Genomic DNA, 19,013 nt, shown 5'->3' with positions numbered 1-19,013 from the left:
TGTATATATATACATTAATTATTATTAATGTATTAAGAGGTTGTAGTAGCTTAATTGGAAAGAATTTAAATTAGTGATTAAGATTAAGAGGTTAAGCGTTCACATCTCATTTCAAACAAAAATATATCAATTTATAAAAAAAAATGTATATATTTAAAACAAAATAAACAATATAATAAATTACGGGCCTAGCCCGAGATCGGCCCGGACGCCCTGAATACTATGGCCCGGTCCCGAGCTGTGTTGACCAAGGCCTAGGACTGGCCCGGGTCTGGACTTTGGCCAGCTCTACTAGTAACCCAATTACACATGAGACACAAGAACTGGCCAGCTCTACTACTAACCCAATTACACATGAGAACAAAAAAGAACCGGGCAAGTAATTCTAACCAAAAGTAGTATCTACTACCAAATACAATAAGTATTTTGATAATTGTTTTTAGAAAAGTGCAAATTAAATATTAATTTTAATGTCAATTATAATATGCATTAAATAGGACGAATCTGATCAAATTATAAAAAATGTGGTGACATTTTTGTAATTACTGTCAACTTCACATTGCAAACTTGAACACATAAATATGCATTCTGTAATAACTAATAACTAAATAAACATTCTTGAATAAATTTTATAAAATCAATGAAAATGCTAAATTTTAAATCTAAGTCATAAATACTTAAACTCTAAACAGTAAAAAGTAAACCATACACCAAATAAAACCAAAAAAAAACTCAGTCATAACTCTAAAAATCTAAACGCTAAGTGCAATGTTTTGATACTAAATATGCATTCCGTAACAAGTAAATGTACAATCTTGAAAAATTCTTAGAAGTGTAGATTTTAGTGTTCAAGTTTGTATAGTAAAATTGGTAATAATTACGAAAATGTCGTCATATTTAAAAAAAAAAAATATATATATATATATATATATAATTTGATCTGTCTATTTAGTCGAATAAATTCTTTTTATATTTATTTTTTTAAATTATGAATTACCAATATATATTGTACTGATTGTACAAGGTAAATCTACGATTTGGAAATTATAAATCTACAGTGTAAAAATTATGAATCTATAGTATAGAAATTATGAGTCCAATTCCGTGTGCACCATGCATGGTGCACACAGTTGCAAAAACAATGTTATTTTGATGTCCGACTTAAAAAAAAAAATCAGTTTCGATTGCCGTTAACGGCATTATGTTGTACATAATTTGAACTATATAGTTCATTCATTCTGGATATATAGTTCATTCATTTTGAATATATATTTCATTCATTCTGGATATATAGTTCATTAATTCTGGATATATAGTTTAAATTATGCACAACATAACGCCATTAACGACAATCGAAACTGATTTTAAAAAAAAAAAAAAAAATCGAACACGTCATTTTTAATCAAAACGACGTTGTTTTTGCAACCATGTGCATCATGCATGGTGCACATGATTGCACGGTATAATTTGCACTGGCCGATCCACGGGTTTCAATCCGCCCAGCCAACTCGTATTGACAAGCCGTACACTCAAATTTAAGAGCATACATATAATTAATGTATTTCAAAGACCATAATTCTTTGCATTCCAATATGCTCAAACATATATATGAACAAATACAAATACAATAACAGAATTCATACTTAATTTACGGAAGAACTGAACTGACGAATTATTTACATCATATTTTACTGCTAAAATGTCTCCTCTTGCATTGTATTATTCATTCATGCTAAATTATTTAAAACACCAATCTATCTGTTTGCAACTTATACAGAGGTATTAACAAAGCTGCAAATATTTTTTCTAGATCCCATGTCCCTCAGCTCATGAGAACCAGTAAAAACAGGATGCTTTTCAATATTTCACTTTTGTGCTTCTAGGAGGGATGGATCATCCAGACATGTTTTTCTTTTCTTTTCTTTTCGTTCCTACGAGGATGATGAGAGGGAATGTCGGTCTCTTGTCAACTATTTAAAGCTGTCACCTTACAGATGGGGCATAGGTTCTTCTCCATTAACCATTGTTTAACGCAATTCATATGGAACTCGTGCCCGCACTCCATTATGCCAATCTCATCCTCGCTAACGTACTCCTCCTGAATGAATGAAAAAAACACGAGTGACAAACTGTTTCTTATGGTAAATTCATTCAGTAAAAAAGAACTGTCAGATCGATGAATCTCACCTGGCATATACAGCATGGCTCCAAGTCTGATGATAATCCTCCACAGCGTTTAGATTCATACTTACGCTGTTTCAAAACCTTCAAAATGGACTCCTCACTCAATCCTGTGTTCACGTTCCCTATGCGTTCTTCCAACGCCAACAATTCCTGATAAACTCAAAAATAATCAAATCACAATAGTCGCTCATGGGTGGCGATGAGATTCGAACCCATGACCTTTGGTCTGACTCTGATACCAAATTGAAGCATGTGCTCCATCTCAACTAAAAGCTTAAGCTCATAGTTGGATTACACGTTAATGGCTATATCCTCAACAAGGGAAAAAGTACTCGGGCCTCACCTCATAAGACATGTTGTCCACATCAAGCCTCATATCTCTATGCCTATCGTGAAACTCGCCAACCCCATTAATAAATGGTTCGTACATCATATAATCCTGAAAATAGCTGTGTAAGTTAAACACGTATGGCATCACATTAATCACACAATGCACCTCTGAGGCTGTCTAGAGAGACCGGGTTTTGCTTTAAAGCCAAAGCACAAAGCAAAGAATCACTTTTTCATGCAAAACGACGCTTTTTTAAACTTATATTATATCAAAAAGAGAGATCAAGATCAAACCTCAGCATGCAAGTTCTCAACCCTTCTCATAGCATTAAGTACTTGACGAATCTGTTGCTACGAAATTGAATGACAATAAATTAGACCACGGAAAACATGCATGTAGAAACAAAAATATGTAAAGAAAACCAACCTCAGTTGCCATTCTGTGCCTCCCGTCAATATCACCAGCTAAAGCACGCCAACCACTGTGATCATCACCTGGAACGTCCACCATCATAGATGATCGGTTATAAGGACGTGAATGACGGTTAGCCCTTCGAGATGGCCCCTCTGAAGTAGTAGCTGAATGCAGAGATGAAATATGACCTCTCCGGCTTGCAGATTCAAGTTCTGCGGGTGGGAAAAGAGTCCAAGGGGAAAACTCGGATAATCTTTGATGGCTACTACTAGTTAGGTTCTGATTAGGCACCCATGGAGTATGAGAAGCCTGCATAAGAGAACCGGAACCAATTCCAGAACCAGAAGGAATGTCTGCGTTCCAATTAGTAGTATTTTGTACAAAATTTCGAGCCTCGGTAGCAGAGTTCAACCTGCGATTTTCCGCATTATTTCTCAGGGAGCTCCTAAATCTGGTTTCACCTCGAAATATTCCACTTCTCCCTCCACGGCCTCCAGATACCATATTCGAACCTGAGCTACCACCACCTTGCGAATCATGTGATCCATTCCAGGGAAACGAATGCCTGCCCCTTGGAAAACTAGGACCCTGCATTGATTGAGACTGACTTGCTGTATGGCTCGGATTCAATGGCGCTGATAATGGCTGTCTCATTTCAGAAGAATCATTTATCGAGATAGGTCTGGGCGGCATATCAATAGAACTAACAGTTGAATGCCCCATGGCAGCTCCAATTGGAGGTAAACCAAACGAAACTGATTCCTGATTCCTAATATTTGCCCAAGAACCAATTGCTCTAGAGCTCTCTACAACACTATTAACGCTTAAAGGCGGGAATCCATCAGCAACCCCAAATCTTGAACCATGTCCATTTCTTGAGTTGCGTTGCTCCGTAAAATCAACAGGATTGGACGGTGACGATATACCTAAGCTACCAGAACTATTATAACAAGCAGGAACATTATGGAGCACAATGTCCTCGGCTCGTGGGTTGGAGCTCGAACTTCCACCCACAGACAACTGGCGGGAGCTACCTTCTAGAGTTTTCCGCTTGCCAGATAAGCCCCACGTGCCCCAAGAAGAACCAGACACATCTTGGTTTCCAACCATATAACCAGAATTATATGACGTCCCGGTATTATCAGAAGAAGCAGCGAGAGCTGGAATATGCTCAGCCTCTGATCCACCAAACTTGTAAACATTTGAAGGTGCACCTGTTCTGGTGACGAGATGACCATCATTTCCAGGGCTATGATTGGAATTAAAATGATGCGTACTAGGCCTGCTAATCGGATGGTTGCCACCATAACTGCTACTGAAGCTCTTATTAGCAAAAACATTGGAGGACTCAAACCCCCTTTCTTCTGACCCTTGATCAGCTACAGCATAATTGCTCGATGAAGAAGGCCACATATGCCCTGCTTTTAAATCGCTGCAATAAACACGACCATTTAAATCGGCTGCAGAGCTAGACTCACCTTGATCCCAGCCACTGAAACTAGGAGCACTCGGAGAACCAGCATAGCCCTCACTAGCAGCAGGCACTGAATTTGAAAAACGGCTCCCTGCTGGATCAAGAATGTTATCCCAAGGGCTAGACCGATCCATGGAACTGCTACTGGGCACCAATCCCTGATTAAGGTCAATGGTTTCAGTTAAGGAATCCAAAATACTTCTTCCTCCTTGCATCTTGGTCAATTCCTAGGAGCAAGTTATAGCAAAATTATATGGTAGGCCCGAATTCGTTAAATATAAAAATGAAAAAAACATTGGAAATAAAACCACAACTTTATATATTTACAATATCAGTTGCCACCAAACAAATCATCTATTGAAACAAAGAATACCCTTTCAACAAACGGCAGAAGATATGCTCATAGACATAGCAATGTGGGATAGCAAGAAGCAACAAACAGACAATTAAGTAATCAGATGATTCTGAGCTAAAGAATTTCATTGTTCTTCATGTGACATAACACCATATAACATAGATTGTTTTCATCCACCAGGAAACACCACAAAACGAAATTACAATCAAGAAATCACTCAAAATCATGCATTGCAGCTGAAATCTTTTAAAAGTGCCTTTTTCCTTCATCTTCTTCTGAAAGTGCAGATTGCACCTACATGTTTGCGAATTCAGTAGAAACTAAATTGAATCAAATGTAAAGAGAAACACCAATCAACTGGCAGAGTAAAGGTATACGAGGTGAGGAACTTTATGATCATGCCAAGTGATTTTTCAAAAAAAAAAAAAAAAAAAAAAAAAAAAAAGAATCTGTCGGCAAAACGTAAAGAACTTAACTTTATACAACACTAACAATAAACACAAACACCATCACCAAAACCAACAACTTTTGACCGATTGGATTCCCCTAAAAGACTAAGTCAAGCCTCCGATATCACCGAACAAAAATATGCATTAGTTTAGAATACTAAAACGAGCAAGATAATATATAAAAATCAAAACAACCAAATTGAAACTGGTAAATGAACAAAAAAAAAAAAAAAAAAAAAAAAAAACTACTCCGTAGTTTAAAAAAAAATCTAAATTTCTGAGAACCAATTAACAGTGGCAGAATTCCCAGATCCTGAATGCAAATTAAACTATTACAACTTCAAAATCCAATCTTTCACAAGCCACATACCACCAAAAAAAAAACAAACAATGATAAATTTTCCATCAAAATTGAATCAGAAACAGGGTATTAATAAATTGAAGACAGAAACATATGGGTCAAAATTAAAACCTGAAAAACTGATAGCAGAAGATGATCGGATTACGCGAAGAGGGCAATAAGCACAAATGATATATGTATGTGAAAATCAGCAATCACATTCTACGGTAGCAAAGGGTATGTATGTATGTATATATAGTACGACGTCGTAGCCGAAGCAGCACCGCTGGGCAAATGCAGGGTAGTGAGGTGTGGATATATACGGAGAAAGAGTAAAAGACTCTACGTATGATGGTGTGCCTCTGCGTGGACGAGAGAAAAGAGAACAGAGGCCCCTAACATTAACAAAGATTAATGGGAAGTTTGTGGCTAACCTAGTAATTAAGGCGTTGTTGCCTACAATAATCTAATCTCCTTTCTACTTTTAACTCCCACTACTTTACTCCCTTCGTTACCTTTCCTTTTATTTTTTTATTTTTTCATGGGTGACTTTATTTACACATTTCAAAAACAAAGTATCCTATGGGCTATGGGCTATTAAGATATAATAATAATAATAATAATAATAATAATAAAATCTTTATATAAAAGAAAACACAAAAAGTATAATTTTTTTTGTTTGAGTCGGTTAACTATGGATAACCTAAGCTAGTTTATCTTTTTGTGATTTTTCACCGGCTATGGTCACAATGAGCGATTTACTTATGGTACACTGACGGATAGTGGTTGGCCTGCGGGTTTTTATCATCACCAAAAAATAATAATAATAATAATGTTTGGTTAGAGACTTTAGTACCATACTATCGGATTTGATATTTATTACCATCTTTGTTTGCCTATTTTTACTATTCTACTATTAGATTCAAATCCCTTTAGTAATCATAAAATTCATTATTTTTCTTGTGACAAAAGGTGGAATTGTCCACCACATGCGCCCCCACAACACCCCGACCCGACATCATTGTGTGGAGGGGTAAACCATGGTGACTTAACTAATCAACAAAGACTAGACTGTTGTTCACTGCGCATAAGGAGTCCCCTTTGTTTAAAGATGTTGCTCCCACACTACCGTAAGTGAGACTCAATTATTATTCTCTTGTGACAAATTTTACCTATGTGACCAGTTGAGCTACTCATACAGGCAATTCATTACATTTCTCATCCCTAATTTTGAATAATGGATCAAAAATAAAAAATAAAAACATCATTGTCCAAGTATTTAATGGAGAACTTTCATATATATACACATTTATGTGTGTGTGTGTGTGTGTATATATATATATATATATATATATATATATATATATATATATATATATATATATATAATTTTATTTATTTATTTATTTATTCCAATTCATATTTACTACCGAAACAAAAAGATTTATGCTACTTAAATATATTACAATTATCAAGTATTTGATCTCAATTAAGATTTTGATTTCATGTTTAATATATTACAATTACCAAGTATTTGATTTCAATTAAGATTTCGATTCCATGTTTAAACTAAATGCCCCATAAGTTTTTTAGAATTTTGGTATGAATTATTATTTAAATTTAAAAAATATGTATGGCTCAAAATCTAAACCTCCCACATATGAGAGCAATCCGATACCAGTGGACTACAAGCCACTTGATAAATATATATCATATTTGAGAAAACCAAATTAATACTCCGTATTATCATATTGAATTAATTTCACTTTTGGTCCCACGACTTTTGAGTTCTTATCATTTTTGGTGCACAACTTTAAATTTTTTCAATTTTGGTGCCTAACTTTGTTATTTTTATCAGTTTTAGTCCTTCCAGCCAAATCGACGGTAAAATATTTCCAGATTTTATATTTTAGCGGCAAAATCGTCATCCCATGGAAAGATCTTCAATATTTAAACAAAAGAAAAATCATATTAAGAGGAAAAGAAGAGTTTGTCAATGGTCGAAACTATAAATCCTATAGATCTGTTTGGTTTCTGCCCGTCTTCCCCATTATTCTCATCATCAAACACCTATAGATATGATTTTACAGTGATTTTTTTAGATATTGAAAATGTTTCCTTGGGATGACGATTTTACCCCTAACAATATAAAATTCAGCAAAATTTCGCTGTCAATTTGGCCAAAAGGACCAAAACTGATAAAAATAACAAAGTTAGACACCAAAATTAAAAATTTTTAAAGTTGTGCACCAAAAGTGATAGAAAATCAAAAGTCGTGGGACCAAAAGTGAAATTAATTCTATCATATTTTGGAAATAAAATCAAATTAATATGGCTTTGCACTATTGCCTCGGCTTGGCACACCCCTCACTGAAAAAAAAAATATTATTATATTTTGATTTATCATATTTTGGAGTTACAACTAACTTACTAAATTATATAGGATTCAATATTGTTAAAATTTTAATGGGAATATAAAAAAATATTGATTTAATCATGTGCATTGATAAATTGTCATTTCTTTAGATGATGAAAGAAACTCTTATTTACTATTTTATGATATACGCGAAGAGATCCTATGTAATAGCATACAAACAAATTGTTTTCTTCTTTGTATATCGGTAAAATATTTTAAAATTTACCCCCTTTTAAAATTTATTTTTTCTTTTATATACAAACTTTTGTAACACAAATATTCATTTACTTATTAATATTCTTAAATTGACTTATTAAAAAATATTTTATAACATAACTGTTGGTTTTATGACTTTTGGGCAATCAAAGTAAGACAGGCCAACACTACTATTAGAATAACAAGAAAATAGGAATAATATAGGAGGAATATATGGAGAAAATATAGGAACTTTGTAACATATTGGGAGTCTTAGTTACATAATGAGACATAATTCTATTATATTAGAGATAATGAGTCCAACTCTAATTATATCAGGAATAACATACCCAATCCTTGATAAATTCTTGGGTCGCTCCGTATTGTGTATCTTTCTTGGACTTCCACGATCCGGTTGCTTTTCTTAGGCCGGTCCATATGGCCCAGGCCTAGTATGCTCGCAAATTATTCTGTGGAAACGTGTTCACCATGCGCATGGTGAACACAGGGGTAGATCGATAATTTCTATAATGTAGATTCATAAATTATTTATTTTTTTAAAACGTAGATTCATAATTTTGTTTTTCATTTGTTGTTACAGATATTATGAATCTACAGTACAGAAATTATGAATCTATAATACAAAAATTATGAATCTACAGTATAGAAATTATGAATTTACAATACAGAAATTATGAATCTACATCTTAGAAATTATGGACCTATCCCGTTAACAACAAGTGAAAAACAAAATTATGAATTTACGTTTTCAAAAAAAAAAAAAAAAATATATATATATATATATATATATATATATATATATATATATATATATATATATGAATCTACAGTATAGAAATTATGGATCTACCTCTGTGTTCACCATGCGCATGGTGAACACGTTTCCACAGCATAACTATTGTTAGTATGCTATCCATCATCATCATCAACAACATCCAACAACAATAACATTGACAAATATGCATTCGAACCATTATCCTTAGAATTCCAACATCAAACATGAATGAATTATTTTTCTTCTCTTGACTTCTCATCATCATCATAACTTCCATTTTCATAATTTGCAAATTCTTCACCTCAAGCTTATGATCCTTGGCTTAAATCTTGAATGGTAATTTTCAAATTTCAATCTCATGCTTGTCTAGCTAGGAGTTTTAGCAATCCATGAATTATCCTGGAAACTCATCATTTTGAGACACCCATATGGTTTATTATTACTACGTACTACTACTACTACAATTCAACGTCAAATCACCTTAAAAAATTACATGGCATGTCATTCAATAAGTTACCTGATGGTTTGCAAAAAGTACAAATTGCACTTTTTTTTTACAAATTAAATGGTCTACTTTGATTTTTTTTTTTATTCAATGACCTAATTGAACTATTAATACTAGCTCAAGAGCTTATTTGATTTTTTTTTTAAGTATTTATTCTTTCAATTCAGCCAATAGTATGCCAAATGACATATGATGAGATTAGTGCAGGAGCACAACTCAACTGATCAATCAATCCAAAATAATTTTAAAACTTTTGTTTTGCTTACAATCGCATGGTTAAAGGTTTGTGTATGAATCTGACATTGTTATGAGACACATCTCGTAATTTACTTCCTTTACCAGTTTTCAAGACAGAAATAGTGAGAAACTCTTAAATTTGAAAAGTAAAAAAGTAGAGACAGAATCGTGATATGTTTAATACGGAGTAATAAATTTATGGTTTAAACTTATTGTTGGAATTTTTAGCTAAAAATGACATTTTGAGTGATTATTTTGTGGTACAAATATATGTGGGTCCACTTCCGATTTGGGTCGGGTCAAAGTGGATTCGGGTTCTTCGTAGTGAGACGAAGAATTTGATATAATGTACGCTCAAAATGAGTAATAGGTGAATGAGAAATTGATTCTCAAAGTGGACCTATTGGAGAGAAGTAAAAAAACTTAAGTTTAAATGCTAATTAGAAATCAGCAGTTTAATAACTTTCGTTGCACTGCACGAAAGTTGTAGAGCTTAAGTGTAATTAAGCTTTGGTTGCTTAATTAGTGAATTGGGTTTTTAGCACCTTTCGTGCTATGCTTTCATGCTGGACGAAAGTGCATGCAAAATTGAAAGCTTAATTATAAGCTTTAGTTTCATGCTGAAAGTTGGAGTTGTGAGCTCCTTTCGTGCTCTTCTTTCGTGAGCTACTTTCGTGCTGAGCACGAGTCAATGCTATATGCATTGATTCGTGCTGCACCGTTTCGGTGGTGTGGACCACTCGGGTGTGGTTTCCAATCCCAATTCGTTAAACCTTCGGGTTTGTACGGACTTCTCGGTCACTCAGATATTTTGAAACAGGTCGTTGTGGTTGGTACGAATTAATCGTGTATTAAGTTCGTGACCGTTGGAATTATTACGATAATAATTACGACCATTTCAAACGTTATTATCCAATTATTAAATCTTGGATTTATGATTGGATTAATGGCCATTATAATGTTTTAATTCCTTTTCCCTTACAAATAGTTGTGGATGTTGGCAGAATGAATTTCACTCCGTTTTGAAACTCTCAAAAACTTTTGTTTATTTTCTCTTAAACTCTCCTGCTCGATTACAAAGGGAAAAAAGAAATTCTGCCATCATCTTCCGTAAAACATCGGAGTGCTCAGCTTGTGTTCTAGTTCGCCGGGCTTTGGGTTGGAGTGCTCGAACGCCAAAGTCGTAGTCCGTTTTATCCTGGGAGACTGACGCCACAACGATCCTAGCACCCTCGGGAGGTGGCGAATCGGTTTTAAGGAGAGTGTGTGTACACACGACTCGGGCTTCCTATGCTTCTTCTTTCTTCTCGTTGGGTTAAAACCTCAGGTTAGAAACCCGTCTCTTGTTTTATTTTTTGTTCTTGGTTTCGGACCAAGTGGTGGGATTAATCTCGGAAAGATTAAATCCTTGTACTAGTTTTGTACTAGTTGTGGTGGGATTAATTTCGTGAAAATTAAGTCCCGTGTACTAATTTCGTACTAGTTGTGGTGGGATTATTTTATAAAATAAATCCCTATTTGGTTAATATATATACGTTGTATATATATGTAATTTTGGTTTCGTACCAAAATTGGTTGGAATTAATTTTCTATAAATTAAATTCCATTTTTCGGGACAAATATATATTATATATATATTTTTTGTATCGATTTATTCACCATTTTCCAACACTTATAACATAAGATATGATTCATAAAGTAAAAGAATCATGATGTCCAACAATAAAGAATTAATAATTCTATTTTTGTCCTAAATTTAATTTAGAACATCCTTATTGTTGCATGATCATTTTTTGTCCTCTATCAACAAAATCAATTCTCTTGTATTTAACGATTTTGTTGATGAAAGACAAAAAATGACCATGTCACAGTAATACTATGACCAAAAGAGAATACTTTTATTTTTTAAAAAGAAAGACTAAAAATGAACTGTCACGTATAAATCTAGAATAAAAAATGGAGTTAACTCAATAATAAATTTTGGGTTTTGGTTAGTTGAGCTTGACTTGAACTTGGCCCAATCAAATTGATGCAGCATGACAAAATAGCCATAACCGTTTTAGAGCTGCGAACCACATATATGGATGGGTAGTTAGCAAAATAGATGTTGAAAGATAATGATCCAGGAAGAAGTGGCATACTAACCATACATGAAGAATGTGCAGAGAACACGTGTTGATTACCACTCTTTCTGGCAATATGATTGAACCTTCTTCTTCTTTTTTTTCAGAGAATAAACGTTAATCACCATTCTTTCTAATAATCAAACTTACTCATAATTTTATTTTTTTTTTAAATAGTTTGCATGACATATCATTTCTTATTATGAAAGTACCCTTCAGTTTCAAAAAAAAAAAAAAAAAAAAAAAAAAAAAAAAAACCATTTTAGATAGCTAGAGCAAAACAAGTGTTGAAAGCTAACGAGGGAGAAGTGGCACACCAACTACACACAAGGAATTTGTGGAGAACACATGTTGATCATCACAACTCTTTCTGGCAATTGAATCTATACTATTCGTAATTTATAATAATAATAATAATAATAATAATAATAGTAATAATAATAATAATAATAATAATAATAATAATAATAATAATAATAATAATAATAATAATAATGCAAAAAGAAATAAAATAATAATAATAATAATAATAATAATAATAATAATAATAATAATAATAAAATTTCATGCCATCTTGGGGTAGTCTTCCATTACAAAACTACCCTTCAATAGTTTTGTGGAAGCTAAGTGGCACACCAAATACATAGGTGGAAGGTGCAGTGAACAAGAAAGAGAATTATAGGTTCAAATCCGCTCCATGTTCCTCCTGGGAGGCCATGCGAATTGCACCATTAGGTACGCATGTGATGATGCATGATCGCACGTTCTCATAAAAACGAGACCCTATATATATATATATATATATATATATATATATATATATATATATATATATGAGAGAGAGATTAAGTGCGAAGGAGCTCCCAAGTGGAATAACATGAGATTTAAGTCGTTGTCCAAATGCTCTGTCGGGTCGGAGTGTGGGGGCCCTTAGGGTTGGGATTTAGCCTTTTGGAAGAATGAGATTTAAGTCGTATATGTTTAATTTGTCATTCTTTAATCTTTATTAGCCAAAAATGTGAGAAAACTTTAAAAGGAAAAGACCTATTTTTGGAAGAGATGATGATCGAAAACAGAAAAACTAAAGGCAGTGAATATAATTGTCGTAATTTGTACTCACTCAAAGTTTAGTGTAGTAAGCTACGCATACCCATTCAAAAGTGAAGTCCATGCATATCTAAAGCAAATGTATCATCAAACAAAGTTAATTTGAATAGATAATAACAAGATTATCATACATACGCAACAAAGTCATGCAAATTAACTTCAAAATTAAACTATGCACTTTAAGTTTCAAAGTTGTGCACCCAAAGGTGCAAAGTTATGCACCTTAAGTTTTAAATTTATGCATCTGAATGTTCAAAGTTATGTACCTGAAGATTTAAAGAAATACACCTGAAAGTTTAAAGTTATACACCTGAAGGTTCAAAGTTATGCATCTCAATGTTTAAAGTTATGCACATCAAGATTCAAGGTTATGCACGTAATGAAAGTTTAAAGTTATGCACCTCAAGATTTAAAGTTATGCACCATAAAGATTTAAAGTTATGCACACGAATGTTCAAAGTTATTATACACCCTTAGCAATAGTATTAGTAGTATTATTATTGTTGTTCTTCATCTTGCTTTGCCTAAATAGCATTGTCAAAAGAAGAGTTAATTCTAGGAATGGTCCTTCGACTATTGGCTTTTACTAATATTTGTCCTCGACTTTTAGTTTAACCAAAATTAGTCCCTTGACTATTAATTTTGTTTTAATTTTGATCCTTCCGTTAAATCTCAGTTAGTTGGGAGTTAAATCTGAGAACAAGAATGTAAAATCAAAAGTTTTTACCCTTTTCTTTTCCATTTCTTCTCCCTCGCATATGGGAGGTTGTGAGTTCAAGCCTCAACGGAGGCGTTATTGGCTCTTTGTGCTTCAGTAAGTTGAGAAAGTAGCTATGAACAGATACTACATTGTAACAGAGTCAGTAGCATTCAAAAAAAAAAAAAAGAGAAAATGACACTTTTTCCCCCTAAGTTATATACTTATAGCACTTTTCCCCCCTTAATTATTTATGTAAGCACATTAGCCCCCTCAATTATTTTAAAAGTGGTAGTTTTTTCTCCTAATATATTAAATTGACATTTCTACCCTTAAAGTAAACATTTTATTTATTTTACTTCTCCAACAAATTATTGCGTATATGTAACGATTACCACGGTTCGGTTCGAATTGAACAGACACTATAGCAATCGAATTAAAAGTTTTCAGTTATGATTCAGATTTAGAACTCAATATTTGAATTTCAATTTATTAAATTTAAGAATAAAAAAAATTGGATCATGAACCGTGAACCGGCGGTTCCGGATCCAGTTCGCGATTTTGAACCGTCTTTATTTTAAAATTTTATTTTTTATTTTAAAATAGTCTAAATTCAACAATAAATGTATTTTATTTTTTCAGTTCAAAACATGAACCGGCCATTCCAGTTCGCGATTTTAATAAACTCTAAATATCGCGTTTTGATTATAAATTGTAATTGGAATATTTTTGTTTGGTTGCTATAGTATCTGTTTGGTTTGAACAAAATTATAGTAATAATTTGTTGGAGAATAAAAATAAATAAAATATTTATTTTAAGGGTAAATATGTCCATTTAACATTTCAGGGGGAAAATGAGCCACTTAAATAATTCAGGGGGAAAAAGTGCTATATGTATATAACTTAGGGGGAAAAAGTGCCATTTTCCCCAAAAAAAAAACTAAAATTATAACTCAATTGCAATATTTTACAAGTTTAAGGTACCTCATTGAAGTTATTTCCAGTTAGTCATGCAATTGCAATATTTGTTTGTTTTATGATATTAATTTGACACTTTCCTTCTAAAATGTGTAAGAAAATAGGAACATATCGATATAGATGTCGAAACAGGGCAGCCCACCCCATATAGGCTGGCTCATCCAAGTTGGGAACATGAACCCAACTCGTATACTAGAAAGTTGGCAAGTTAAACGGGCTATCCCACTTATTTTTTAAAATATATTTTTATATTATTATAATATTTATATATTATTTTTAATAATATAAAAATTGAAACTTTAATCTCACATATAACATCTAAGCTTTTCTCAAACTAAGCAACTTGTGTTTTTAGAATAAAAACATGTGTATACAAGTAGATATATAAATGGATATTATATTGATTAAACTCCTTATTAAATTAGTAATTTATAAAGTCATAAAATATAAATTTTATATAATGAATATATTTTATGCTAACTATATAATTATACGTATTTATAGAAAATTACTCGAGACTATTCAATATGAAATTAAATAATCATTCAAAACATAGGAATTATTGATAAAAAAAAAAAAAAGAGTAAGATATGCGATTAAAATTGATTTAAAAGTTATAAAATAGTATCACAAAGACATAGTAACTAGTATTCTATATAATCGGCATACTTTATGCTAAATATATAATTATATTAATATTTATATAAAGATATAATTAATCATATAATTAAATCATGTAAAAATGTGAGTAATTTAATTATATAATTTAATTTATATGTTATATATATATATATATATATATATATATATATATATATATATCATGCTATTTAATTAAATATCTATACAAAATTTAGTTACATGCTCATGAATAATCATACAAATATATAATTATGGAACATAATGTATGTAATTATAAAATATATCATGTTTGAAAATAATTTACATAAATATATAGTCATACATTAGATTAAGACGTTAGGAGTTTAATTCTTTTAATTAATTGAAGAAAATGCTGGTCATATTGATTTTTTCATACGAAAGAGAGCACGACTACTCATATCAACCAAATTGGTTATTATATAGATGCAAATTTAATTTGTCTCAAATGTTGTAAATCAAACATTTTCTTTTAATTAAGTTTTAATTGGGTTAACTATTTTACCAAAACATAGGGATTATACAGAGTTGTAATATTTTGATAGAATTTAATTAAGTTTGGGATTGATAGATTGAATTTCAACTATTTATAATTGTAAGGAAAAAATATATCAGACTCTTTATTAATCTGAATAGAATACAATCAGACTTTTAAAATATTTAAAATGTATAAAAAAAATTATAAATCTTGATGGAATACACCACTTAATTTTTGCTTATAAAATAGATTCTATTTCTTACGGAGTAACGGGAGTATTATTTTTACTATTTGACATTTTATAAATTATTAAATTCTATGAAAAGAAAATATTATATTTAAACTTACCGGCGGTGTGGTTTTTTGGTACAATTCTAATCATATGGCAACATAACATTTAGTAGCGTCACGTGATTTTATAGAACCTTCGAATAGCGATGCAGGCAGGCTTGGTGTGTCAGACACATCTGATTTGTACAGAAATCGAGGAAAGACATTGACAGACAGAGAGAACCTATGGATTCTCAGCAGCGGCGGCGGCGGCGGCGTTTGGCGGCGCTGATTTCTTCATTGGTCGCTGAAATCCTCTCTCTCCTCCTCCTCCTTTTCCCTCCTTCTTCTAACCCTCTTTCCATCACGGATTGCATCGCAAACGGTGGAGTTCCAGTTTCCGATCAACACGACGTCGTTCTCCCTCTCCTCCTCCATTTTCTCTCCACCTCTGAAATTGCCTCCACCCTCTCCCTCCATTCTCTTTCCAAGAAACGCAAGCGTGCCCGTTTGTCGGAGCCCGACCCGGAATCAACGCTGTGTCAACTCGTCCGGGTGGAATCGGTGAAGCGCCGGAACCCGGACTCGTTTAAGCACTTCTTTAATATGAATTCCTCCACCTTCGAGTGGCTGTGTGGGCTCTTAGAGCCGCTGCTGGAGTGCCGCGACCCAGTTGACTCACCTCTCAACCTCGACGCCGAGACCAGGCTCGGAATCGGGCTCTTCCGCCTCGCCAGCGGCGCGGATTTCCGGGAAATCTCTAACCAATTCCGGGTCTCCGTCTCCGCATCCAAATTCTGCGTCAAACAGCTCTGCCGGGTGCTCTGCACCAATTTCCGATTCTGGGTCGGGTTCCCCAGCCCGAACGAGCTCCAGTCCGTGTCAACTCAGTTCGAAACCCTCACCGGAATGCCCAATTGCTGCGGAGTTATCCAATGCGCCAGGTTCAAGATCAGAAGAAACAACCACTCCATCTCAGTTCCTCAGGAAAACCCCGAAGAAGAAGAAGATGAAGAAGACACCATAGCAGCTCAAATCGTTGTGGACTCATCCTCGAGAATTCTAAGTATCATAGCGGGATTTCGCGGCCAAAAGGGGGATTCCCAGATCCTAAAGTCTTCAACTTTATACAAAGATATAGAAAACGGGGGATTATTGAATTCCCAGCCGATGTATATAAATGGAGTGGCTGTTCCCCAGTACTTCGCCGGTGAAGGATCCTACCCTTTACTCCCATGGCTAATGCTACCTTTCCCTTGCAGTGTGCCCGGCTCGAATGAAGGGAATTTCAACAATGCCCATCGTATTACGCTCTTATCAGCCATTAAAGCCATTGCAAGCTTGAGGAACTGGGGTGTCTTGAACAGCTCAATTGAGGCAGAGGATAAGATTGCAGTTGCATATATTGGGGCTTGCTCAATTTTGCATAATATGCTACTTATGAGGGAGGATTTCTCAGCTTTTATCGACGAGCATTCTTTGCAGTATTGTCAGACCTCTCAGTTTCCTGAAGAGAGTTCTCCCCAGAATATGGCATTGGCATCTGCTATAAGAGCTGCATTGGCCACAAAACTTAGTCGAGGCCGCAATGAAATGGAGTGAGAAAAGGATACATTCAACAATTTTGAGCCATTTTAGACTATCCTGCAAGCATTTCTTTGTTTCAATTCACTTAGGGGAGCTGATATTATTCATCTTTTTTTCTGGATTTTACATTCATGACCATAGTTCCTAGTTTTCACATTAACATCTATCTGAATATGATACTAGAGCCACTCTGATCTGATGTGGTAGTTATCTTCATACTTCATAGTAGTGGGAATTGCAATTATACATACATACCCAGTACAGAATTGAGATATAAATTTTATTTCCATGTTTGCAAGTTGTACTCATTGTTCTAACTCTAGTTCGTTACTGCAATTTGTTTTCTTGGAATTCTACTGCAATGTGTATCCTATTTTGCTGATTTATTTAATTTGTTAATTACGATTGTTGAGCATATAGTCATTAATGTGCAATCCAACTATCAGCTTAAGCTTTTAGTTGAAATAGAGCACATGCTTCAATTTGGTATCAAAGTTAGACCAAAGGTCATGGGTTCAAACCTCATGTTACAGAAGTGAAGATGATTGTACGGTGTTGCTCATCGGATGGAAACAACTGCGCTTTCTTCTGTTATTGGTATGAATCATACGATCTTATAGTGTTGCTGTCTGTTGGATAAACTCATGTATTGGCATTCTTGTGTTATTGGTTTGATGAAGGCTAATCTTAAATTGAGCAGCAATGTACTGCTGTCATGTTTGGTTTTTGTTATTGGACAGGGAAATGAAGAGCAATTAGCAGTAATTCTGTGAGACTGCAACATTCTTAGTATTAATAAGGTACAGAAGATTATACAATAATGTCTGTCATATGAAAAAAAGGAAACACTTTAATTTAGAGTTGTCTATGTTTCTCTGCCCTCGAATAATTGCTAAGACTAAGTACAGTTTTGGATTGCTCAGCCGGAAATTCTCGCAACTTTTAGCCTGCCTGGTAGAAAAATCATTTTGAGAACAATATGTATATGCTAGAGAACGATATTTGTATGCAATGTTATTGTGGATTTCTTTCGTATTTAATTATTTTATAGATAGATTTTATGGGATTAGTTCATTTACAAGTAATTAATGAAATTTTTAATAATTAGTTAATAAAATTTTACAGCGAAAACTTGGAAAATGTTTTTTGAATAATTTAATTTTTTAATGTTTGACTGAATGACTTAAAAGTTAAAATTATAATAATAATAATAATAATAATAATAATAATAATAATAATAATTATTATTATTATTATTATTATTATTATTATTATTATTATTATTATGGTGGTGTTGGTGGTTTGCCTCCCATGAGAAACATGTCTCATGTGAGAACTGTGGTCTAATCTGGACTATGGTTGTGATCAAATCATCCTAATATATTAATTAGTGCTAATTAAGGCACGAATTAATAAG

At 33.3% G+C, this 19,013-nt stretch overlaps 2 protein-coding genes across 2 annotated transcripts; one reads left to right on the top strand and one right to left on the bottom strand.

The window, feature by feature from the left end:
* Nucleotides 1-1,686: 1,686 nt before the first annotated feature.
* Nucleotides 1,687-5,755, bottom strand: LOC109162152 (E3 ubiquitin-protein ligase MBR1-like; the record flags this gene model as incomplete). The annotated part of the gene is made up of 6 exons (XM_019310870.1): nucleotides 1,687-2,098; nucleotides 2,188-2,334; nucleotides 2,528-2,623; nucleotides 2,809-2,865; nucleotides 2,942-4,626; nucleotides 5,680-5,755. Coding segments are annotated over 6 exons (2,193 nt in total), but the record flags the coding sequence as incomplete, so codon positions are not given.
* Nucleotides 5,756-16,167: 10,412 nt separating this feature from the next.
* On the top strand, nucleotides 16,168-17,958 carry LOC109161621 (putative nuclease HARBI1). Its single transcript, XM_019310105.1, has 2 exons — nucleotides 16,168-16,974; nucleotides 17,020-17,958. The coding sequence occupies exons 1-2, from the start codon at nucleotides 16,256-16,258 to the stop codon at nucleotides 17,609-17,611; spliced, it is 1,311 nt and encodes a 436-aa protein (XP_019165650.1). The 5' UTR covers nucleotides 16,168-16,255; the 3' UTR covers nucleotides 17,612-17,958.
* The last annotated feature ends 1,055 nt before the right edge of the window (nucleotides 17,959-19,013 follow it).

This window comes from Ipomoea nil, unplaced genomic scaffold (assembly GCF_001879475.1).
Source record: "Ipomoea nil cultivar Tokyo-kokei standard unplaced genomic scaffold, Asagao_1.1 scaffold2926, whole genome shotgun sequence".
Classification (NCBI taxonomy): domain Eukaryota; kingdom Viridiplantae; phylum Streptophyta; class Magnoliopsida; order Solanales; family Convolvulaceae; genus Ipomoea; species Ipomoea nil.
This window is presented reverse-complemented; position numbering and strand designations above follow the sequence as displayed.

Bases quoted from the DNA above. Each gene is read 5' to 3' on its own strand.
- LOC109161621 (XM_019310105.1), top strand. From the start codon at position 16,256: ATGGATTCTCAGCAGCGGCGGCGGCGGCGGCGTTTGGCGGCGCTGATT. The intron at 16,975-17,019 runs CCACTCCATCTC...AGAAGAAGAAGA, and splicing joins TTCAAGATCAGAAGAAACAA to TGAAGAAGACACCATAGCAG.